The sequence below is a fragment of the Somniosus microcephalus genome, chromosome 17, assembly GCF_052327205.1.
Source record: "Somniosus microcephalus isolate GS21.2 chromosome 17, FLI_Smic_1.0, whole genome shotgun sequence".
In the NCBI taxonomy this organism is placed as follows: domain Eukaryota; kingdom Metazoa; phylum Chordata; class Chondrichthyes; order Squaliformes; family Somniosidae; genus Somniosus; species Somniosus microcephalus.
Genome location: NC_141003.1, coordinates 58,592,047 through 58,617,332, shown reverse-complemented (window position 1 = coordinate 58,617,332; position 25,286 = coordinate 58,592,047). Strand labels below are relative to the sequence as shown.

Below are 25,286 nucleotides of genomic sequence, written 5' to 3'. Positions count from 1 at the left end.
CACTAAAAAGGATCTAATAACTGCGCCCTTTCCTAGATACTAATCCTCGGTTACAATGCAGTGAACGATTTGGCCATTATCTGCTAAAGATATTTCATAACCTAGCTCCCTTAATGACCTTGTAGATAAAGGCACTGACTGGTGTAGTATTAAGCTACACAGACCAAAAGGTTTTAAGTGAAATTTCTTCTCTCTGGTGAGTTAGCTGACCTCAATCAAGGCAGCATTTGAAGTGATGGGCATCAGTAACCCCTGGGCCAACCTTCCCACTCCTGATCATTACCCAGTAACCTCTGTTGAAAAGCGTAGGACATTGGGTGAGAGCAGGATAGAGCATGCAGTCACAAAGTGCTGCCAGGGACAGACTGTCGAAGCTCACACAGGAAGAATGTCAAGATACTGGACTGTTGCCAATCCCCATGGAACTATACCCAGCAAGTCTGCAGCGGGGGGGGTGGAAATAAACCGTGACATCTGCTGTGACAGTTTAACGTGCTGGTTGTTTGTTTAGTGGTAATTAATGTATAATAACCACAATCAGTTTGTCACTTGGGGACAAGTAAATATCAGATCCTAAAATACATTTAGTGAATGGTATTTTCTCTCAAGTTTGCTTTTGTTATAATGTCTTCGTGCACCATTAGCAAATTCATAATGAAACACTTAAGCACAATACATTTTTGGATAGTCAAATTTGAGGAATAGGAGGACTGTAACTAGAAGAGGGACAGTATAATGGCAGAACGTGGAGCTACAATATGCTGCAATGTGAGTAGTTCAACAGGGATTTGTGTCCTTGAGTCCTCCACAGTGGGTTAGCAATCTCAGCCATACCATTGTGGGGAGATGGCAAGCAGAGGCCGCACACTTCCACAGAGGGGGACAGTTCCTAGCGGCCAGCCATAGAGCAGCATAGGCTGAGGCCTGAGAGCAGGTCACCTCTCTCTGCTCATAGTGTTATGTAGCCCATGGAGGCTGGAGAAAGGGCAAATGGAGGAGAAATATAAACAGCTTAAACATTTGTTTTGAATTAATTGGATGATAGCCCCAGTTGAAGATGGGAAAATTGCAGTTGCCTTTGTTTGTCCCACTTAGTAATTGTTAGCCTAATATGTTACAGACTTCATTGAAGGAACGTTTTGAGACTGATGACATTAAATCAGACACGTGGATTTCTCTGGAAGGCGGAAAGGCTTGCACAGACTGTGGTGTCCTGGTGGAAGATTTGCCCCTCTATTTCAGTGGAGCAGGCATGAGGCAGGCAATAACTGGTGACCTTGATCTCAGGGGTACAAAGTGAGTTTTATACAGCTAATTCTATGTAAAGCTCTGTTTCATATAGGTCAAGTTAGAAAAAAGTGTTAATAAATTCTTTGGTTCAATCAGTTAGACACTGGCTTTCACCTATGGGAGCACAAAACTGGTCCTAATTTGGCATTAATTGGCACTTTCTGGCAATCACGCTTTAAGAGGTCACAAAATTGTTGGTTTGAGAAAAGTAAAAATGTCACACCGCTGTAATAGAGGTTTCTCACCTGAGGTTGGAGATGAAGCACCTTGTTGGGCAGATTAAAGGGAGGATTATTCTCCATCTATATGTACTGTTCCTGACCTGGTCGTACTTGATGCTGACAATGGATGAATTTCCTCTCCTATGTTTGGACATAAATAATCACCTGAGCAGAGTGCTTAGAGCAAAATTGGGCAAGGAAGATTGCATGCCCACAATGGGGCCTGCCCATCTTTCTTCTATGTTCTCCATTCAGGTGATTATTTATACCCAAGTGCAAATAAGGAAAATCTGCCCTTGGGTGTCTGAAATAGATAGTGTTTGAATTCCCAGCACTAACTTCCCTCACCTTGATGAGCACAAAATAAGTCATAAACCATTTAAGAGATGGAAATAAAAGAATTACCAAATCAAAATAGAAGAGAGGAGGGAGTTCACCAACCTCATAACTGAAGAGACACAATCAAGCACCACTTTAGAGATTCCAAACATTTGCTGGGAACTGATTGCCCCGAATTTCATTGGGGCCTGAGGCAGAATGGGGGGTGAGGTGGGGGAAGTAAAATAGGTGCAAGAGGCCTGGTGGGGGCAGAAATTTGGGCAGGACCCAGAAACGTCAAATCTCTGCCCAAAAGAGAAACAAACCAGCAAGAGTTTCCGATGGGTTCTGGAGGGGATGGAACTTTCATCTGCCCCATACGAGGCCCGTGTCGTGTTGTGCTTCGCCACCCCCCCCCCTCCCCCCCACAAGAATTCCTGATGCTCCGGCCTCCTTTCTGCCCAGCAATTTGAACGGCAGGAACAAATAATCACCTGGGCAGAGAACTTAGTGGGAAATCAGGCAAGGAAATCAGGTTGTTTCTCGGGCAGAAGTTGGGCTCACAGAGGCCTCCAGGCCAGAGTTATAGTCTAGAAGACCCCAGAACTGACTCTGGCAATTTCTTTTAATCAACCCTCTTACAATCGGGTCCAATCACTGGTATAGCTGCAGCTTTACGAGGGGGGCTCACCAGCAGCAGCCATCTGATGATGCACTTTCCACCCCCTCCATGGGCACCCTTATTGGGAGAGACACCTGCCAAAACATATGTTAATCAGATGGCCCTGCCCTGACCCGATATACTCTCGCAAGGTCAGGAGCGGGGGTCACCAGCAAAGTGGAATTCTAGTACAGTTGCGGAACAGCATTTCTGCTCTGCTGCACTTACATCGTGTCTGAGGACTCTCTGGCCCCGACAGCCAAAACCGCAAATGGGGGGAGAGTTTCTGAAAGGTCAAAGTAATATTCTGATAATGAGCTGTTCTAGGTGTAGCACTCTGATTGTGAGCTGTAAATATCTAAGAGCCAAGTTGGATGATTCCTGGAAAAAAACTTTGTGCCCCTTCTGAATAATAAGCAGCTAGAAACCTCCTCTCCAGTAACGAGTTCCTGTTTAGTGCCAGTAGACATTTCTCTGCTATGAGATTAATGATTCCTTTACGATTTCAAGTATACAAATTAATGCTGGTCTTTTATTTCCAGATTTGTGCAATATTGGGCCAGAATAGGCAGTGAGAACAACATGACCACGTGTCATCAGCCCACTTGTAGGAAGGAAGGGGTTTTGTTTGACTACTCTACTGATGGAGGTGAGGCTTATTCTCTTTTTTGTAACTATGTAATTAGCTGCAGCACTTCTTAACCACGTCCAAATGATATTTTAAATCAGACTAATCGACGAGAAGCGCAGAGGCAAGGCTTTCAGATAGAGAAGGAGGGGGAGTGGTTGACTCCACTGAGTGTGGCAACTCAGTCATTTCCTGTAACTAATGGCTAGGATTCTGATTGGGGAGCATTGACCTTGACGGAGACGTTCCTTCCCCTCTGCCTTCTCCCCCACTTTACACTGTGACCATGGCCGTGTACTCTCTTCATCATGTTCCATAATATTCGCTATTGGGGTTTACCAGAAAATTATTTTATTTAAGACAAAATATCATAGGAAGTATTTTATTCTAACTAAACAAAAGAGTCCTGAAAAGGTCCAGTCAACAACCTGTCTGATGGACCTTTATTCTGTGAAAATTCTAACTGTAAAAGCTGTAAAACGTGGGTTTCTGTTTGAATTTAGTCAAGAAGCAGTGGATGTTTCTTTTCACACAAGCGTTAACACTGAGGCACGCACAGTGAAGTTGGAGCAAATCAAGGTTTCTCCCTTGCAGTAGAATGAAAAACAGCAAGGAGACTTGACAAAAGAAAATAGATTTGGATGGTGGAGTATTGCTGTTTAACTTCCCTTCAGAAAGGCTTGGCACAGACCCAGTGGGCCGAATGGCCTCCATCTGTGCTGTACTATTCTACGATTCCATGCTGACCGCTGTCAGCCAAGTACCACCTATGGACAAAAACTAATCAGTGATAGAAGTCAAATGAATTGTTGGAAGTCTCCTTCCACTTTTGAACTGTGTAATTAACACTGGCCATGACAGACAACCTGTAATGCCTAGCTTCTTGCAGCTGGGCTTTAAATAAAATGTCTATACCTGGGGCATTCTCATATCCTTCAACAATCTCCAGGTATAGTGGTTTCATTGTTAGCAACTTTCATAGATGCCCAATCCATACATTTCACTATGCATAGAAGTAAGAAAGATTTCCACTTCTATGGTGCTGTGATGGTAAGTAAGAATTTGCATTTACAAAGTGCCTTTCATGACTTTTGGAAAACCCAAAGCGCTTTATAGCCAATGAAATACATTTACAATGTAGCCACTGTTACAGTGTAGGGAAACATGGCAGCTTTCGCACAGCAAGGTCCCATATACAGCAGTGAGATAAATTGTGGCATTTTCTTTCTAAAACAACAAAAAAATAGTTATAGTAGTTGCATTGTCATATTAATCTTTGCTAAAACTGTAACTGTCTATTGGGGAGCTTGTAAAAATTGGAGCTAACTGTTAAACACCAAAGTATTTTTCTCATTTCTAATAGTAAAAATATGAATTGATCCCAGATTTAAAAGGGGTTCTCAGTTTGTTTCATGCTCAACACCTTGCAATATTGTCCCTGAATTGTTCTCAATCTTAACCTTAATGCCTCTTCCCTAAATGAACAGTTGTCGACTTCACACGTCACTGCTGGGTTTCTCACAGATAAAACTGCTGAATACTGTCAAATTTGCAGCTTTTTTCTGAAGTACTTGGACATGCTAGGAGCTAAAGTGAGACAATTTATTTTGACAGTCAATATCTATCAACATGAGGATTTAAGGAGACTCAACTCATCCTTGCACTAGATAAGTACATGAGGGAGAAAGGAATAGAAAGATCTGTTGGTAGCGTGAGATGAAGTAAGGAGGGAGGAGGCTCATGTGGAGCATAAACACAACATAGACCTGTTGAGCCAAATGGCCTGTTCCTGTGCTGTAAAATGTCATGTAATTCTATGTAAAGATTCCAACTTTGGTCTCTATTAGGACAAACATTGATTAAAACCACTGTCATAGTGAACTTCATTGAAAAATCCTTTAATTACATTTCTGTTCAAATAATAAATTCTGATACTGACTCATTTCTCGTGACATACTGCAGGAATCAGCTGGAACCTGCTGCATGAAATGGATTACCAGAAATATATTTCTGTGCGCCAAGATTATGTTCTTCTCCCAGAGGAGGCCCACACCAACACAACTCGCCTGCGGTGGTGGCAGCCCTTTGTTGTTCTGAATGGTTGGATGGTAGCAAGCACAGAGCGTGCTCAGTGGGCACTGGACAACATCCTGATTGGAGGATCTGAGATCAACCCAAGTCAACTACTGGATTCTTTTGATGATGGTAAGATGGAAACATTAGACTGGTTAATGACACTGATGACAGTTAATAATTGTGAGCGGAAGTGTTTGGTTATGACTTGATGGGTGATCAAAAATGTACAGGGGAAATTTGGCAGTGCCCAGTGCCAGTCACATAGGAGGGTTGGAAAATCCCAGAATTAGGCTTTGTGTTTACTCAGCACTGGGATCGCAGAGTACAGGTGCATCCAACGGGAGAGCATGACTGTCACTCAATGCTCCGACTGGTGGCACAGCACAAGCTCATTACAGGGTCAGAAATGAGGGCAGGACTACCCTACTCTTTATTGTACATGGCTTGTCCCAGACAAGCGGCATTATCACTTTGAAAGTTAAAAGCATTTCGAACCTCACTTTCTGAACTTTCACAGAGAATTTTCCTAAAGATGTGTTGACTTGTTTTGGGAGTGGTTTTGATGTTTTGCATTTTTCTTTTGTCAATCTAGCCCTGTTATTTTGCAGGATTTGGTTTTTTTGGTTTCTTCCCTTTTATACCTCCTACCATTGCAAGAAGATTAACTCTCTCTTTCACCACCCTAAACTTGAACGTTCAGCATCCCTGGGAATTCCTGTTGCCCTCGGGGAACTGGAAGATGAGGGAGGAGTTGCACAGGAATACACAAAGGCATGACCACCTCCACCTGAGGTGATCTGGCCTGAGCAGACAGCAGCCACGTGTGTGTGCGTCCACAGATCCCGCCATAACTACCTGGTCATGTCAGAGAAGAGGTGCTTTCTCCACCAATCCTTCAGCAGGGAGACCTTTCTCCAAGTTTGGGGTCATGCCCTTTATATTCCATGTTGTTGTACAAGCAAAAAAGTAGTCTTGAAATATTGGCAGCTGAAGCAGCATGTGCACAATGACAGACATGTGCCCAACCTACAAGCCAGTCCGGGTGTCAGTAAGCAACTGTGCATCATGTAACTAGGTTGTGTTACAGTGACTTCAGGTATGATGCCCTTGGAAGATGTGAATGTGGCAAGATTTTCAATTGTATGTTGTATAATGAATGTGTGTCTTACTCGAAGTATGGATATGCATGAGATACAATGAAAGAGCTATAAGTTTGTGTGAGGGCTTGGCATGGGTGAGCGCAGTATATGTGGAACCGGTTGTAACATGCATTCTTAGACCATGTATTTGATACATGGTACTGATGGGTGGCCTTACCTTGCCTGGTTCCTTAAAGTGAACATCATCTTCTGCATCATATCCCAAGTCCGGTAGTAATGTAGACAACTGTATTAACCACTTAGCCAGCCATCAAACGGGTCAAGTTGTGGCATCACTCTGACACTTGCCCACAGACACTATTTTGTGCCTTCACATGAGGTTTTCTTTGACTTCATTTTTACCTGGCATTTATCCACCCACCTAGACTTGACAAAGGCTGACAAACATTTTAAATTTATTTTAATGCTTTATACTGTAAAAGCTAAAACAATGTTTCTCCTCATATGTAGGCACTTACCTTTAAGTACCCAGTTTCCCTTTAAATTTGAGAGGATTTTCCACTTTCCCATCAGGCTGGCTCCCTGCAAAATGCCAAAGCTGAACAGACAGCTATGAATAATTATTCAAGTGAACTGATCTGCAAAATTGCAGGCAATCAACTCACTGTGCCATGGGCTTCCTTTGTGCTGGCAGAAAAACTTAAATTGAACCTTGATCACATAATTGGCCCATATATGTGCTGTAAAACTATAAAATATAGATAGCAACCTTATTATTCTGTTCCTAAAGACCATTTTTTCCCCTACAGAAGGTGTTAACCATGATGAAAACTGGATTTTCTACCCTAATGCAGTTCGTACAGCAGGCTTCTGTGGTAATCCCTCATTCCATCTCTATTGGCCTAATAAGAAGAAAGATAAGACGCACAATTTCCTGGCTTCACGGGAACTTATTGTAGCACCAGGATACATACTGCAGTTCAGAGTAAGATTCTATTCAGGTCATTTAATATTTCTTATACCTCAGTTATACTAAGGCGGCACTGTAAATTAAACTCGAGTATCAGAACAATACAAGAAAATTATGCCCTGTTTATCCGGAACGTAAAAATTATTTGGAACAAGAAAAGGCCATTATGCATCACCCTTTTCCATGGATCCCAACCCTATCTGCCCATCTTCGACCCTATCCTTCAATCTATCTTAATCTCTCTCTCTCTCTCACACAACACTATCTCTCTCTCTCACTCTCTCCAGAAACACATATAGTTACCTATGGAATTCGCTTACTGTAGTCTTCACTGATGACTTCTCATCAGTGATGTCTATTACTCTTTGTGTAAAGAAAGGCTCTGTCTGACTTCCCTACTGAATTCTAATTTTTAATTTGTGTCTTAGAAACCCAAATAAGTTAGTTAAGCATAACCTCCGTACCTGAATCCATGGTGATTCTCCTTAACAAGACATGCTTTTCCAAATGAGCACCCACCAGATCCCTTAAAATATGCTTGAAAGATTTTCCTTACAACTGATAAACGTCTCTGTGTATAGTTTCCAAATCTGTCTCTTGACATTTTTAAGTAATAGTTATGTTAGTCCCTTTCCAATCCCCAATGCTCTGTTCCAAACAAACATGCCGAGGGATGAGTAAAAACCTCACTAAATTTAGTTCCCGTTTTCTTCAAGATTCATTGGTGCATGTTGTCTGGCAGGAATAGTTTGTTTTAAGAGCATCTAACTTTATAACTGATATTGGTCATTTTCTTGCTGTCTAGCCACTCCTCTGCTGTGACAGCAGTTTCTCTAAGGAACCATGAATGGGATCCTGTAGTGGTTCCTTCAGTTAGAAGAGAAAAATAGGAGCAGGAGTAGGCCATTCGGCCCTTCGAGCCTGCTCCATCATTCAATATGATCATGACTGATCCTCTATCTCAATACCATATTCCCGCTCTCTCCCCATACCCCTTGATGCTTTTTGTGTCTAAAAATCTATCTCTCTCCTTCTTAAATATATTCAGTGACTTGGCCTCCACAGCCTTCTGTGGTAGAGAATCCCACAGATTCACCATCCTCTGAGTGAAGAGATTTCTGCTCATCTCAGTCCTAAATGTCCTACCCTGTATCCTGAGACTGTGACCCCTCGTTCTAGCTCCTCCAGCCAGGGGAAACATCCTCCCTGCATCCAGTCTGTCTAGCCCTGTCAGAATTTTATACGTTTCAATGAGATCCCCTCTCATTCTTCTAAACTCTAGTGAATACAGGCCTAGTCGACCCAATCTCTCCTCATAAGACAGTCCTGCCATCCCAGGAATCAGTCTGGTGAACCTTCGCTGCACTCCCTCTATGGCAAGTATATCCTTTCTTAGGTAAGGAGACCAAAACTGCACACAGTACTCCTGATGTGGTCTCACCAAGGCTCTGTATAACTGTAGTAAGACATCCTTGCTCCTGTACTCAAATCCTCTTGCAATGAAGGCCAACATACCATTTGCCTTCCTAACTGCTTGCTGCACCTGCATGTTTGCTTTCAGTGACTGGTGTACAAGGACACCCAGGTCCCTTTGTACATCAGCATTTCCCAATCGATCACCATTTAAATAATACTCCGCCTTTCTGTTTTTCCTACCGAAGTGGATAACTTCACATTTATCCACGTTATACTGCATCTGCCATGTATTTGCCCACTCACTCAACTTGTCTAAATCGCCTTGAAGCCTCTTTGCATCCTCCTCACAACTCACAATCCCACCTAGTTGTATATGAATGAGCATTAGCTATGTGCATACATAGCAGATTTAGGATGTTTTGGCAATTGATGATAGGAGAGCTAAGTGGCAAGTGATGTGTTGGAAAGCAGCAGATGAGAGGATGTGGAACACACTGGCTTGTCTACATAGATTTGAGTTAGTTGGCTGCCAGTTTCTACCAGTGAGCATTCAAATCAGTAGTGGTATAAGACCTCCCACTGAGGTGGCACCCTCAGATTTCCCGGAACTAATGGTGGAGGGGAGGGGAGGGGAGGAAAGAGAAGCCATTGCTGGAGATGCAGTAACTGCCTTCAGATACCTACGAATGGAACCATGCAAGGGCAGTCCTATGGAGCTGGACAATGGATGAGAAGCGTTGCAGGAGTGTGGCTTGGTCAGTCGTATCAAACACTGCAGAAAGGTTGAGGAAGATAATACAAGACTGCCACAGTCACAGAGGGTGTCAATTGTGACTTTAGCTGAAGTTGGTTTGGTGCTGTGAGATGGATCGAAGCTGTATTACGGGGATTCAAACAAGGAATTTTGTGGGGTACAGAACTAGGATGCAATGACGCACTTAAGGACCTATGAGAGGTTGGAGTTGGGGCGGTAGTTGGAGATCAGGTGTGTCGAAGATGGGCTTTTGAAAAGGAAGGTAATGGTGATTGAGGTGGTAGATGGGGGTAATCACAGCAGTTTTGAAGGGAACTGCCTTCAAAGAACAGTGCCCAAGGAAAGGGAGCCACATACAATGTCAGTTAGCATGGGAACCAGGGAGGGGAGTTGAGTGAAATAAAAACAGAAAATGCTGGAAATACTCAACAGGTCAGGCAGCATCTGTAGAGAGAAAAACAGAGTTAACGTTTCAGGTCGATGACCCTTCGTCAGAACTGGAAAAAGTTGGAGATGTGACAGGTTTTTAAGCAAGTGTAGGGGCAGGGAAAGGGGGGAGGGGAGGAAAGAATAAAAGGGAAGGTCTGTGATAGGATGGAAGGCAGGAGAGATTAAGAGACAAAAGTGGTACAAGGCAAAAGGAGATGGTAATGGGACAAGTTAAGAAATAAAAGATGACTAGATGAAGTGTAAATGGCAATGGCAGAATGATCAACAGCTGCCATGTGAGAGAGAGAAAAAAATGATGGGGCAGAGGTGATGGTCTGTTGAGTGGATAGGAGTTGAGTGAGATGGGGATCAAGGGAACAGGAAATGGATCTTCTGGACAAGATGTGCTTTGAGAGGGCAAGAGGGGAGATAGCTGAGCAACTGTAAGAGATGAGGTCCTTGACTAAAATTGGTGGGAGACTGTGGAAAGGTAGGACAATGAGTTATAGAGGATGGCCTTGAAATGCATTATTCGGGTCATAGCACTCCCCTATATTAAGACTGTTTAGGTCATGCCAGTCTTCAGTTGCCACTGTAGCACAGGCGCCTTAAAGTAGACCTTAGATTGGCACAGGGTTCTCCCGATTTCCTACTGATTTTAGCAGGAGAGCAGTAGAACACCCGTAGAAACAGCGTAAATGACCATTTTTAGCCAATTACATCATTTCTCCGGGGGTTCCGTTGATGAACATTTTACTGTTGTAAGAAAACACTGAATATTTCTCCACATCAAAGTGTGCCTGCTCTGTGTTTTGACAGATGACAGAATCAGCGGATGAACTGAATGTTCTCTTGTAATCTGTACATTCTTATGTTCTCTCTCACTCTCCCTTCTACTGTTACACATTTAATAGTGTGTGTTGCACAAAGAGCTTCTTCACCACATTGAATCTATATCACCCCTGGATCTATCCCATCTTCTCTCCTCACTGTACTGAATCCTACTCATTCTGACGATCAACTGGCATCATCAGACTTCTGCATGTTTAAAAAAACCTTACGGGGTCAAAGAAATAACATTGTCACATGTTTAAAGTGGGTATCAAGCATGAAATGTGCCTGTACATTCATTAAATTGACCTTTCCTGGAGTTTATCTTCTGTAATATGTTTCCAGATTGTAGTTGGCTGTGAAGCTGATCCTTGTGGGGATCTCCAGCCTGTATTGCTGGAGTACAGTAAGAATCCAAGGTAAGTGGCAACCCCGAGAAAGGTTTGTGACCGACAGATGGATATGTTTGCTACAAAGAACATTGTAATTAGCTTTGGTGAATTCAACTTCATAGTGAACTTTGAAAACAGTTGCAGGCTTACCAACTCAGCAACTTATATGGTATAAAGTCTCACCGTACCGTTACCAAAATCACATGCTATGATTTTGAGTATTCAGAATATATGAGTGGGATTCCAGTAACCTGATGCTCCTGCCCTCTTAACTTTCACAACTAAGAAACATTTTATTCTATAGAATCCACATTGTGTGTGCAGTGTGTCTGTCATTAAGATGTATGGTGCATGCAATGTTGACATTACAGAACAATGTATCTCCACTGTATGTCCACCCTCTGATTCACAAAAAAAGGAACCAATCATATCCTTGAAAAAAAAATTCCCTTCCCTTTCTGTTGCACCATTGCAATAGTTTGTAAAAGGACTTCAAAGAACTGGGTGAGCACAGTTATCACAAAATCTTCAATAATATATTTAACTGCATGAGAAGTTTCAGATTTCTTTGTAAACATCATCACGTTGAAAGAACTTTAAGTTTTATTCATCATTAAATAAAGACTTGCATTTATATAGCGCCTTTCACGACCACCAGATGTCTCAAAGCGCTTTACAGACAATGGAGTACTTTTGAAATGTAGTCACTGTTGTAATGTAGGAAACGCGGCAGCCAATTTTCACACAGCAAGCTCTCTCAAACAGCAATGTGGTAATGACCAGATAATCTGTTTTTGTTATGTTGATTGAGGGATAAATATTGGCCAGGACACCGGGGATAACTCCCCTGCTCTTCTTCGAAATAGTGCCATGGGAGCTTTTGCATCCACCTGAGAGAGCAGACGGGACCTCGGTTTAACGTCTCATCCGAAAGACAGCACCTCCGACAGTGCAGCACTGCCTCAGCACTGCACTGGAGTGTCAGCCTAGGTTTTTGTGCTCAAGTCCCTGGAGTGAGACTATGAACCCACAACCTTCTGACTCGGAGGCGAGGGCACTACCTACTGAGCCACAGTTGACAAACATTAAAGCTTTAAAGCTCAGCTTTAAATTCAAACAGTAAATACACCATTATGTACATTTTGTCTGTCAGCAAGTCACACGGATCAACTACATTATATATGAATAAATTGTGTGAAGCATCGTATAACACTTCTGTTATAAAACTGTGTATCCTCCTAGCAACAGAATGGGAGATTCACCATAGGTATATTGGCTGGGATTTTTTTTATTTCTGCGCTCCCAGCCCACGGTTTTTCCACCCATTCATTTTAATGGGTAGAAATTCATGAACTGGGGACAGCAGACGTGGAGAATCCCGACCATAAAATATATTAAAGGGGTAATTACACTATCCCAAGCTCCCAATGTGAAGTCACAATCACAGGGTGTGCAAATCAGGGAATTAAGGCTACAATATTATAGCCCTATCTCCGCCCCCATGTTCCCTTTGAGCATGGCTTCTTGGTGGGAGGGCACGATCAATCTCTTTAAGACTTGCATCTGCACACACTTCCTGTAATGATGGGATGAATGGGTCAGAGATGAGAAGGGAGGATGAAAGTTGATAGCCTCTATTGTTCCCCAATCCATTCTCCAAATGACTACCAGAGCCCGGCCTCCATCACTGGTCTCAGCTACCCATTTGAAGTGTTTCCTTCTTAGTTGTGTTTCCTGAGGCACTGTGGGCTGCTAAATATAAAGTTATTTTAAAGCATAATCAATCTAGTTGTTTTTACTTCATCATTTGATGGTGGATTCCATTGTTACCGTGTAAAACATTCTACCCTGGCAACAGCACTCCTTTAATTTAACAGCTGAGCAGCTAGGACCAGGGTTTCGAGCGTTTCTGATCACTTTGCAGCAGTAGTCTTTTGTCAGTGAGGTGAAGACACTTCAGTGAGGCACTCTCTTTATCCTTGCAGGAAGGACTCCTGGTCACTTGTGCAAACGGAGTGTCTTCCTTCAACAAGCAGCAATGTTGGCTGCTCACCATTCCAGTTCCATGAGGCCAGTATTTACAGTTCCGTCAATTGCTCCGCCTGGAACCGGGTCACCATCCAGCTGCCTGAATACGTTGCATCCAGGTACAGTTCAGAAAGGGGAATGGACGCTCCTCGGCATTGTATTTACTTACTGTTTAGTCACCGTTTCTTTTCACGTTTCTTCCAATTTTTTAGGTACTAAAAAGATGAGAGCTGTTACTACTGGGGAATGGTAGACCTTTCACTTTCACCAGCACCACTCTTGACCCTTCCATTGTGTTGTCTGACTGCTTTTCTCACATCCAACCCTGGTTTGAACTGTAATTTCCTCCAATTAAACACTGGAAAGATCAAAGCCAGCAATTTCATCCCCCTCCCCGACCACTGTTTCGGGCTAAACCAGACTGTTCGCAGCCTTGGGGTCTTATTTGACCCTGAGCTGAGCTTCCGACCGCATGACCTCTCCATCACCAAGGCTGCCTACATCAACCTCCGTAACATTGCCCATCTCTGACCGCCTCAGTCCATCTGCTGCTGAAACCTTCATCCGTGCTTTTGTTACCTCTAGACTCGACTATTCCAGTGCTCTCCTGGCTGGCCGCCCATCTTCCACCCTCCATAAACTTGAGCTCAACAAAATGGCTACTGCCCGTATACTAACCCGTATACTGAGGGAAACCACCTCTCAGCATCTACCCTGTCAAGCCCTCTAAGAATTTTATACATTTCAATGAGATCACCTCTCATTTTTCTAAACTCCAGAGAATATAGGCCCATTCTACTCGACCCTCCCTCACTCCCCTTCCCTTCCTCTCTCCACTCCCTCTCTCCCCTGCCACCTTTGTGCTTGTCCCACTAGCCTGTCTACGTCCTCCTAAAATTTTACAATCTTCATTATAATTTGTTACATCCCCCAATTTAATGTCCTTAACAAATTTCAATATTGTCAAATGTCTAAGTTCAGATCATTTATAAATAACAAAGCCCATTTAATGCTACACTTTGCTTTCTGCCCTCCAGTCCATGTGGCTACATTCCCCTTCATTCCATGTACCATTATCTTTGGTATAAGTCTCTTATGTGGTACCTTATCAAGTGCATTTCAAAAATCCATTTAAACGTCATCCATTGCATTTCTCTTATTTATTATTTCAATTATTTCTTCAAAGAATTGTATAAGGTAGGTCAAGCATGACCTGCCTTTTAGAAATCTGCGTTGAATGGTCCTGGTTAACTTATCTTTCTCCAGTGCTTAATCATTTCAACTTGCATTCTAGATTCTAGTACTTTACCAGCAACTGAAATAAGATTAATTGGCCTATGATTTCCTGGCTTATACCTGTCTCTGCTTTGATCTTCCATTTAGTCATAGAGTCATAACGGCACAGAAGGAGGCCATTCGGCCCATCGAGTCCGTGCCGGCTCTCTGTATGGCAATCCAGTCAGTCCCATTCCCCCACTCTATCACTGTAGCCCTGCAAGTTTATTTCCCTCAAGTGTCTATCCCGTCTCCCCTTGAAAATATTGAGTGTGTCCGCTTTCACCACTTACGTCGGCAGCGAGTTCCAGGTCCTCACCACTCGCTGCATAAAAAAGTTTTTCCTCACATCCCCCCTGTATCTCTTGCCCAAAACCTTAAATCTCTGTGTCCCCTAGTCCTTGTACCATCACAACTAGTGGGAACAGCCTTTCTCCATCTAGCCTATCCAAATCCGTCATAATCTTGTACACCGCTATCAAATCACCCCTCAACCTCCTTTGCTCTAATGAAAACAAATCCAGCTTCTCCAACCTGTCCTTGCAGCTAAGATCCCCCATCCCCGGAACCATTCTGGTAAATCTCCTCTGCACCCTCTCAAGGGCCTTCACATCCTTCCTAAAGTGTGGTGGCCAGAACTGGACGCAATACTCCAGTTGTAGCCTAACCAGCGCTTTATAAAGGTTCAGCATAACTTCTCTACTTTGGCACTCAATGGGCTGGATTTTGTCAATGGGGAGCTTTTGGAGGCGGGGCTCCCACTTTTTGGGTTGTAGTCCCGCCTCCATCGACTTGTGGCCAACCCACGCTATTTTCCCTTGATTGACCTTGTTAAGCCCGCCCAGCGGGCTCAGCAGGCCAATTAAGGGACACCTGGTCACTGGTGACGTCAGCGATTGACATTTCATCTGTCAAAAGCTGTCAAACACTGACAATCTGTCTTCTAACTTGAGTCCTTCTACTCAGACTCAGTTAGAGATCTCTCCAGACCAGAAAGCAGAATGCTGCAGCTTTTGACAGTTCAGCGGCTATTCTGCTTACTGTGCCGGTGAACTGAGGGACTCCCGAGAACTGAAGGAAGGAAGCCTGCAGGAGAAAGGGTAAGTAAAACTTAGTAAAACACTTTACACTTACCTCACACACTTACCTCTGCACACATGCACCCATCACTCACCTGCACAATGGACATCTCGACCCCTCCAATCCCTTCAGACCGATGGTCCGCCTCACTAACTTGGCGTGGTTCAGAGCCTTCGGGAAGCCCACACTTCAGAGCTAAAAATAGGGATTAGGCAAAAAACTGCCTGTTAACTACCTGTTAACAGGCAGTTAATTGGCACTAATCCCCTTCCCGCTTCGGGGAGGCAGCTCCCAGCACAGGTCGGATACCCGCCTCCTGGGACATTGGCACGGAGGCGGGTTGGGGGCGGGATGGGATCCTGCCCCCTGATTCTGCAATTTTCCCACCACTCCCGCCTCCAAACCCGCCTCCACGGGGCTTAGAAATTCGAGCCCAATACCTCTATTTATGAAACCCAAGATCCCATATGCTTTGTTAACCACTCTCTCAATATGTCCTGCCACCTTCAGGGACCTATACACATTAACTCCCAGGTTCTTCTGTCCCTGCACACTCTTTAAAACTGTGCCATTAAGTGTATATTGCCTCTCCCTGTTCCTTCTGCCAAAATGCATCACCTCACACTTCTCTGTATTAAATTCCATCTGCCACTTGTCTGCCCATTCTGCTAGCCTATCTATGTCCTGTTGCAGTCGATTGGTATCACCCTCACTGTTTGCCACACCCCCAAGTTTGGTGTCATCGGCAAATTTAGAAATTCTAATTTGTATTCCAATATCCAGGTCATTTATATATATCAAAAAAGCAGTGGCCCCAGCACTGACCCTTGGGGAACACCACTGTCTACCCTCCTCCAGTCTGAAAAACAGCCATTTACCACAACTCGCTGTTTTCTGTCCTTAAGCCAATTCCTTATCCAAGCTGCCACTGACCCATCTATTTCATGAGCCTTAATTTTGTTAACCAGCCTTTTATGTGATACTTTGTCAAACGCCTTCCGAAAATCCATGTAGACAACATCCATTGCATTCCCTTCATCGATCCTCCCTGTTACTTCATCAAAAAATTCAATTAGATTAGTCAAACACGATCTGCCTTTTGCAAATCCGTGTTGGCTCTCCTTAATTAGCTTAAACCTCTCCAAGTGCCCGTTAATTTTTTCCTCGATTATTGTTTCTAAAACTTTACCCACCACTGATGTTAAACTGACCGGCCTGTAGTTACTTGGATTGTCCTTGCACCCTTTCTTGAACAATGGTGTCACATTTGCCACTTTCTAATACTCGGGCACCTCCCCCGCATCAAGGGAAGATTAATCCGGACAAGGTCCCTTTTTATCTCGCTATAATTTGCTTTTTTTCCAGTCAGATACTTCTGTTCTCAACTTTTCTTTTTCCTTTTCTTTTCTTGTACTGTTTCTTACGCTGGTCCCCAAATATTTCCCTAAATTTAACTTGCCTACTTGCTCTGCTTCATTACCCAGAGCCAGACCAAGTAGTACTTCCTTGTTGGAGCAGCAACCTAAATTGCCATAAATGTTTGATTCTGTTTTCAGTGCTACTCAGTTCCGATGGATTCAGAAGGAGGGCATCACAGAGAAACAAAGCTGGGGAATTGACAATGTATACATTGGCGAGTCCTGTGCCAAGCTCTGCAGTGGGCATGGATACTGTAGAACTGGAACTATATGTCTTTGTGATGAAGGTTATCAAGGTACTAGCTCTAATTTTCCTTTTTAAGATGCTGCAAAGGTGCGGGGGGGGAAGTACCTGACACGTTGGGTGGCAATACCACCACTACATTTAACTAAAACCCCAGTCTTTGTTCTCCACAAGATTCTCGAGTCTGACAGAAGACTGATGAATCCTGTAATAAGAAGCAGCAACGAGGCAGTGAAAGAGTCCAAGTTCTTGGAGGAGACTTAGGATCTGCACAATAAGAAATGGGGAGGCACTGGAGACCCCCAGATCAAAGGCAACATTGGCCCCGATATTTGCTGGGGCGGGGTGGAGGAGCGGGCGGGTGGAGGAGTTAAAGAACGGCGTGCGTGTTTTTTTAAAAACCGATTCCCCGCCTGGAAGCCAGTCTGATTGACAGGCTTGGCTGCTTGTTGGGCGGGGATGTTCTCCAGAAAAGGCCGCAGCCGAGGATCAGGTAACGTTTGTGGTTGTTGGGGGTCGAGATGGGTGGCAGGGTGGGTAAAGCATAGCTTAGAGGGTCGGGGTGATCGTAGGATTGGAGATCGGAGGGTTGGGGAGAAAACGAAGGGTGTTCAAAGATTTGGGTGTTCGGGGAGAGATCAGAGCGGGGTCGGGAGAGATTGGAGGGGTCGGGCGTAGGTCGGGGAGAGATCGGAGGGGGGTCGGAGATTAGGGGGTTGAGAAGAGATTGGAGAGGGTCAGAAATCATGAAGAGATTGAGTGGAGTAGGAGAGCGGGTTGAGTGATGAGGGAGTGGGGGAAGTGATGGGGATTTGGGGGTGGAGATCGCTAGGAGGGGTGTTGGGGGAGATCGTGGAGGTGGGGAGTGTTGTTTACAGGTTAGCTTGTTGGACTCCTCCTGATCCACAAGCAGTGCTGTAAAGGCACTTACTTAATGGATCCAGTCCTAATCGCCTCCTTTTACCTGCCGGGTTTCCTGAAGCCTAGGTAACCCAGTCGATATGGGTTAAAAATAAAAACACTATTTAACAAAAAAGCATGCCTCCTTAAATGCTTTCAATGACCGATCCATCTCCTGAGAGTCCCTCATCCCGCCTCCGTTAAAACCAGAAGTGGGCGGGTTTGAGGCGGATTGGGCTCCTGTTTCAGATTTTTAACTTATTAGGCTCCCGCCTGACCCAAACCCACCTGTTTTGGGGAATTAAAATTACCTCCATTATTTCAGTGAGTGCGTGGTTAATCTATGGAACAGGCTCCCTCGGGAGATGGTGGAAGCAGATACCATTGATTCATTCAAATGCAAATTAAATCGATTTCTTTCCAAAAATAATATTTTGGGATGAAATAAATGAGCAATTTGTGACATGACATATGATGCCTGTCGCATGATTCGGAGGAACCGGTGCCTTTGGACCTGCGATTCCCAAAGCTTTTCATCACTAGGGGTTTTCTCGCCTGGTGTCTGGGTCTGTTGCAGCCTAATTGATAAAGATTGATTGCCATGATTAGTCTACAGCTCCATTATCGTTGTATCGTGTAACTACCAGGACGGCAGAAGGCAAACTAGACAAACCTTGGGTTTTTTTCGTCCACAAATTCATATGTTCCTAAAAGTTACAAAAATTTCCAGGGCATAAAGATCAAGTAGAAAGTTCAACTTTAGCCATTGCCACACATAGGAAAATTATAACCATAGACATGTATTAATTACCATCTTAACAAAAAGAAATTAAAAGTCAACTTTAAAAAATGCACTCTTTGGAAAAATATAATTCCTTTAATCTTTTTTCCACTTTACCTAAAAGCTGTTTATCTTCCATGTGCAGGAGATGACTGTTCCGTTCCAATCAATGACCTGCCCAGTTATATCAAGGACAACTTTGAATCACCGCGTGTTACAGAAATAAACTGGCAGGTGATTCAAGGAGGAGCTATTGGCAGTGGATGCGGTCAGCTCGCACCCTATGCCCACGGGGAGTCACTGTACTTCAATGGCTGTCAGATGAGACAGGCTGTAACCAAACTGCTGGATCTGACCAGGGCCAGGTACACTTCCTCTAAGAAATAACTGAGGGTTGAGCTTTGCGTTGCTGAAAGTGTAAAAGCCTTTGTTGTCTTCTGAAATCTTTCAAAATTAAATTTAAAGGTAAAGTGTATTCCAGTAGACGTAAAGGTTACAAAGGGAACTTTCTTGTCCTTCCCCTGAATGGCAGAAGGACGTTGAGAGACAGAATATTACATTAGCTCTTAAGGAAATTATATATGAGGGCATCCTGATGGTCCCTAGTCTACACCAACGAATGAATGTCAATCTGAATAGGCTGTTGATTGATATTCAGAGGGATTGAGTTCAATTGATGTCAGGCTGAATTGTATATTTTCTATGCCACATTTTCTATGGTTAATGGCCTATGGTTTAAGAAAATATAAAAACAATTCTTGTGTATTATGTGGGAGGAGGAATAATCCTGGATAAAGCTCAGCTAAGCTGCAGAACGGTAGAGAAAAAGTAAGCCTTGAATCACTGAATCCTAAATTGTATGATTGGAATTTTAAATTAGGATGCTTAAGGAGTTGAGTCTACCAACACTGGGATAAGGTGAACTGGTTGGAAATTCCTGCCCAGCAGAGAACTGCCACGCACGGTCTCATAGAAACATAGAACATAGAAAAATACAAGCCTGATCCACCATTCAATATGATCATGGCTGATCCTCTATCTCATTTCCTCCAGGCTACTCACTGACAGGAGGCAATAATCTGCATCCCAGACTGACTCCTTTTAACTGGGGGGGTGACTTCATGTTAACCTGGGATCTGGAGCTTTCTGACTTTGGCAAATCATCCTACTGTGCAGCATGCGCGTCCAGTCAGGTGTCTCCCCAGGGTCACCTGGCTCCAGATCATCTCCCATGCTGGTCCAAAGTTGCAAATCTTACTAAAATGAATAGAGCTGCTCCAGGAAGCAACTTGCATCTTCCAGGCAGCAACATCATCAGAACAACCTGGTGTGAAGGAGACCCAAAATGACTGGCTTCGATTAGGGAAGGAGATTCAAAAATGTTATTAACGCTAAGTAAAATCTGTAAATTTATATTTTAACAGACAATGAAAGAACTCTTTGAACAAATAGCAATCCCTCCAGACTTTCCTTCCTCTTTATAGATCTTCATTTATATAAAATTGCTTGAACATTTCCTGAGACTGTTGAGATTCCCTTGGGTGCACGTGTTAACTGCATTGCGTTTAGCTATTTTCCTGAGCTTTGGGTTCCATAATGAATATTTTTGATGCTGTAATTGCTAAACAGAACAAAAATGTTTTCTTTTCTCCTTTAGCAAAATCATGTTTGTGCTGCAGATCGGCAGCACGTCACGGACAGCGAGCTGCAATACTGACCTGACAGACCCCAACATCGCAGACAAGGCCATCCTGCTACAGTACAGTCTGAATGGAGGAATTACATGGCATGTTATTGCTCAGCACCAACCAAAGGATTTCATACATGCCCAGAGGATATCTTACAATGTCCCACTGTAAGTATCTAATCTTCAGGGCTTAGAAATCTGTCCAAAATCTAACATTATGCTTTATCGAAGGTAAGATCCACTTCTGTAATAGTAGAGGAATTCTGAGTCCAGTATACCTATTAGCAAAATTATAAATGCAGTTGTGAAGATCCTCGGTTGGGCATTTCTAGCAAATTTATAAATGTATTCTTTCAGAACATGTGCATGATTTCCCTAGAAATATGCAACAGAGGAAATCATTCAGCATGATGACCGGAGGAATTCTTACCCCACGGTAACTGTCAGTTAACGGGAGCTGGTGCGGTTGTTAACTGGGTAAAAGCAAGTCCTTTGTGTGAAAGGAAATTGTTTCATTAACAAATGTCAGGGTATGATATTTTTCAAAAGTCAACATATAAGTTATTGTTATACCATAAGGCAAAATGCCACTTATCTAGAAATTAAGTTGATGTTGTCCAACTGAAAAGATTTGATTCTGGTCTTTTCAATCCATTATCTCTTTCTCTACCAACAGCAGCTTGTATTCATATAGCACCTTTAACATAGTAAAATGTCCCAAGGCACTTCATAGGAGTGTTTTCAAACAAAATTTGACACTGACCCACATAAGGGGATATTAGGGCAGATGACCAAAAGCTTGGTCAAAGAGCTAGGTTTTAAGGAGCGTCTTAAAGGAACAGAGAGAGGTAGAGAGCGGGGAGGTTTAGGGAGGGAATTCCAGAGCTTAGGGCATTGGCAGCTGAAGGCATGGTCACCAAAGGTTGAGCGATTCGAATCGGGGATGTTCAAGAGGCCAGAATTAGAGGAGCACAGATACCTTGGGGGGTTAGTGGGGCTGGAGGACTTTACAGAGATAGGGAGGGGCGAGGCCATGGAGGGATTTGAACACAGCGATGAGAATTTTAAAATCGAGGCGTGGCTTAACCGGGAGCCAATGTAGGTCAGCGAGCACAGGGGTGATGGGTGAACGGGACCAATCTTTGTTATCTGCTTGTTTTGGATGATCACAATGGGGGAGGGAGAACAATCTGATATTTTCCTCTGTTCGTTAATTTAGATAAAACACTCTGAGGGCAATTTTCAAGTCGTGCCTAAAACGGGCTGCCAGCCTGCTAGTGCCAGACTGAGACCTGAGCCATTTTGAGGCTTCATTAATGTGCCGGTGGCAAGCTGCGGGCTCCAGGCGGGCACCCCACTGCAGATCGCTGCTTGTGGGTGGGCAACCAATCGGGCGGCTCCAACACCGTGCCAGCCGACAGGTCAAATCGGGGATGGGGGGTGAGGGGAGGCAATTGCAGGGAGGCCTCGAATGGCACAGCAGTGGGCTAGAGTGTTTTGGGGGGCCCCGGATAAGCACTCCTGAACCCACCAAAATAAATTACATTTCCTGGGCTGTTTTTTTGAGCGGTCACCAGCAGCTCCTTTAATGGCTGCTGGTTAGGCCTCTCGATGCCTGGTGGAAATAGGCAGGGTGGGCACGGTGCACACACCGCCCATTTGTACCTGAAAATTGCAATCAGACTCCTATAACCGGCACAGGACCCTGATTTGCATATTTAAGCACCCTCCAGCCTGTATCAGACGGGCGGGCTGTTCTCTCATTTACAGGCCTGCCTGCAAACCGCATCAGGTGGGCCTTGGGCATTAATGGGGCAAATGAGGTGACTCCTCTTCCCCCCCCCCCCCCCCACCAACCCCCCCCATCCCCCCCCCCATCCCCCCCCCACCCCCAATTCCCCCCCCCAACCCCCCATCCTATAAGTGATGTGATATCACACTAAACCACTTTATATCATGATGACACGCCGGACTGTGTTTCACTGAAAGCCTGCTTCCTGTTCAGTGAGTCCCAAAGTAATGTTGGTGTGGGAAGTTGTTGAGAACTCCGTATCACATTAATTCACTCTCCTGCCTGGAGAAGGGGAAGCAGATGTATAGAGGTGATTTATTCAACGGCATGCTGAGATAACGACTAAAGTAGAGAATGGTATCTATATTTTGTACCATCTGTACATTTGAGGCCCTTACACCTTGCCTAGTTTAGAACTCCTTATCTCTGTTCCACCTTGAACTTTTGCTCTTTACTGCACTCGTCCACCAATAATCTTTTTGGATGGATGAGAGCGCCATTTATTTCAATCAAAGTAATATTTAATATAAAATCACAGTATTTTCCACCCATAGCTACATGAGCAGCCAGAATCTGCACACAGTTAGCAAACAACCTTAACAATCAGATCAGAATGAATGAAACTTCTTCATTCCCTCATTGAATCCTAACTTTGACCCTGACTTTGAACGTAGGAACAGGAGTAGGCCATTCAGCCCCTCGAGTCTGTTCTGCTATTCAATGAGATTATGGATGATCTGACCTAACTCCATAAGCCTTTGCCCCATATCCCTTAATACCTTTGCTTTTTGATTGACACATTGAACTAATAACTAGACATTAAAATCATTATTCTGCTAATCATAGAATCATTAATAGGTTTTAATATAATTCCCTAATCTCTCTCTATCTCTAATGTATATCATCTGTTTTGTTTTGGCATTTGTGTTTGATCATGTAATCCTAGGAATTACTGCTGTACAGCTCTATCTCTGTGATTTGCACAGATATATTTATGTACATAAAGAAAAATGAGATCAAACCAGACTTTTTATGGGTGTTGAACGTGCAAGAACAATGTGTAATGTGAATTCAATGTGATTAGCGCTGATAACACCTATATCTTTGGGTCCATGTGAGGATGGATCCTGCTACTTAGATGTACAATTGCGTTTGAACCACTTTTGATGGTATTAAGTCAATCGTAGGGGGGGAACTTTAACTTCATAAAACGGGTGGGTGGGAGGTTCAAAGTGTTAAAAATGTGAATCCCGACCCCAACGTGCCCACTTACGGTTTTAACAGAGGCGGGAAGGGGGCGGGGCGGGCAGCCAACCTGCTCCCAGGAGGCGGGTTGGCACTTTAAATATTATAATGAGGCCGGAAGCCTCGGATTTAACACAGGTTTAACTGTGGCCAGCCGGGGAACCCGGGCCTTGGGATTCCCGGCAGCAGCAAAGAGGCGAGGACAGCCTCGGGGAGCACTCCTTCTGGGCCGAGAGGAGCAGGAGTGCTTCCTCCAGGTCCCCCAAACTCCCCCACCATCAGCCCGCCCCTCCCCGGGCTCGCACCTACCTGGGGCTGCGGCCTCTTGTCCAGCGCTCCCCGCCCGACCGGAAGCCAGCCTGTTAAAACTCCACAGCATGCGGGAAGACCCAGAATTCCGGGTTTCCCGCGCTCTATGGACCCCAGCTCCCAGCAGGTCGAAATGGGCCTGAATTTGCAGTCAAAAAAACCCAGGAAAAAAATCTACGAACTTATCTGATGGCCCCGGAGGTTCGGACACTTGTGCTCTGGGCCTCTATGGGTAGGCTGGCGTAGAGGCCCACTAATCCCAGGGGCGCAGGCGGTTCGCAAGCGTCCCAGGGATCACATGGGCCGGCCCAACCAATCAAAGAAGGTGCATGAATGAGGATGACATTAAAAATAGTTTTAACATAACAAATACATTTTTTTAAATTACATATTTAAAATTAATTAAAATACAATATAATTAAACATTTAAAGCAAAAATCTATTTTTTTAAAAACGTTTATGTATTTTAAATGGTCGAAAAATAAACTTACCTTATTGTACATGTGTTTTAATGTTTAAATGAATGAAAAGGTTTAAATTTAATGTTCTTTAAAACTCTTACGCTGGTAAAAGCAGGCCTTATGCATAAGAATTTCACAGGCATTCGCTGGGCAGAAGTTGGGCAAAGAGTGCAACTCTCCACCCACGGAGGCACTTCTCCCGGGGATGCTGATCATCTTCTTGACAGATCGCAAGTGCCGGGTTTTAGCGCATGCACTTCGCATGCCTAAACTCGGAACTTGCGCGGGCCCTACGGACGCGTGCGCACCTCGTACGCACCAGTAGGCATCACAAATTATGGCCCGATGTCAAAATTCTGGCAATAGACACAGGAACTGAACAAAGTGCACTTGCACCACCCAGTGACAGAGAAATAGAACTGCATAAACTGTAACACTGCATTTGTGGAGAAATCTTTTTTTTAAGTCCAACAAAATCAGCAGGATCTTTAAAAAAAAACTGTCTCGCGATCACGCTAAAAAAGTAACATTAATTTGTATAAATCCCGGGAAGCGGTTCATGGGCAGCCCCACCGATATTACTGGAAAGTGCTTGCTTCCTTGTGAAATAGAAGTACCCAATCCTGCACAGAGATGCCTTCTCACCTGAGACAAAGGGATAAATGCTTTATATTCACAGTTAGCCCAAGATGCGCCTACTCTGTAGTGGAGCCAGTAGCTAACTATCGCTGCCAATTGTACCTTTTACGGGTAATATATAAATGACAAAGGAAATCACTTTTCCTGAAAGCTTAACAAACGAAATGTCCTCAAATATTATGAAACTACTCTAATCAACAGCTAACGACTTGCTCTTTGTTACTTCAGGGAGGCACGAGTTAAAGGTGTGCAGCTACGGTGGTGGCAGCCGCGTCATAATGGAACAAGCCATGATCAGTGGGCTCTGGATCACGTAGAGGTGGTCCTGTAAGTATCTGAGT

The 25,286-nt window shown here is 44.0% G+C and overlaps 1 protein-coding gene across 2 annotated transcripts in view; it reads left to right on the top strand.

The window, feature by feature from the left end:
* reln (reelin) overlaps positions 1-25,286 on the top strand; it is a 391,712-nt gene that overhangs the window by 364,846 nt on the left and 1,580 nt on the right. The window contains exons 54-63 of one of the 2 annotated variants that reach the window (XM_086010451.1): positions 1,121-1,296; positions 3,033-3,139; positions 5,081-5,323; positions 7,104-7,279; positions 11,040-11,113; positions 13,072-13,233; positions 17,026-17,183; positions 18,958-19,177; positions 20,470-20,667; positions 25,174-25,272. In XM_086010451.1, the coding sequence (XP_085866577.1) occupies positions 1,121-1,296; positions 3,033-3,139; positions 5,081-5,323; positions 7,104-7,279; positions 11,040-11,113; positions 13,072-13,233; positions 17,026-17,183; positions 18,958-19,177; positions 20,470-20,667; positions 25,174-25,272 (1,613 nt within the window). The remainder of the gene's footprint in view (positions 1-1,120; positions 1,297-3,032; positions 3,140-5,080; positions 5,324-7,103; positions 7,280-11,039; positions 11,114-13,071; positions 13,234-17,025; positions 17,184-18,957; positions 19,178-20,469; positions 20,668-25,173; positions 25,273-25,286) is intronic. The other variant, XM_086010450.1, reaches the window with a different exon arrangement.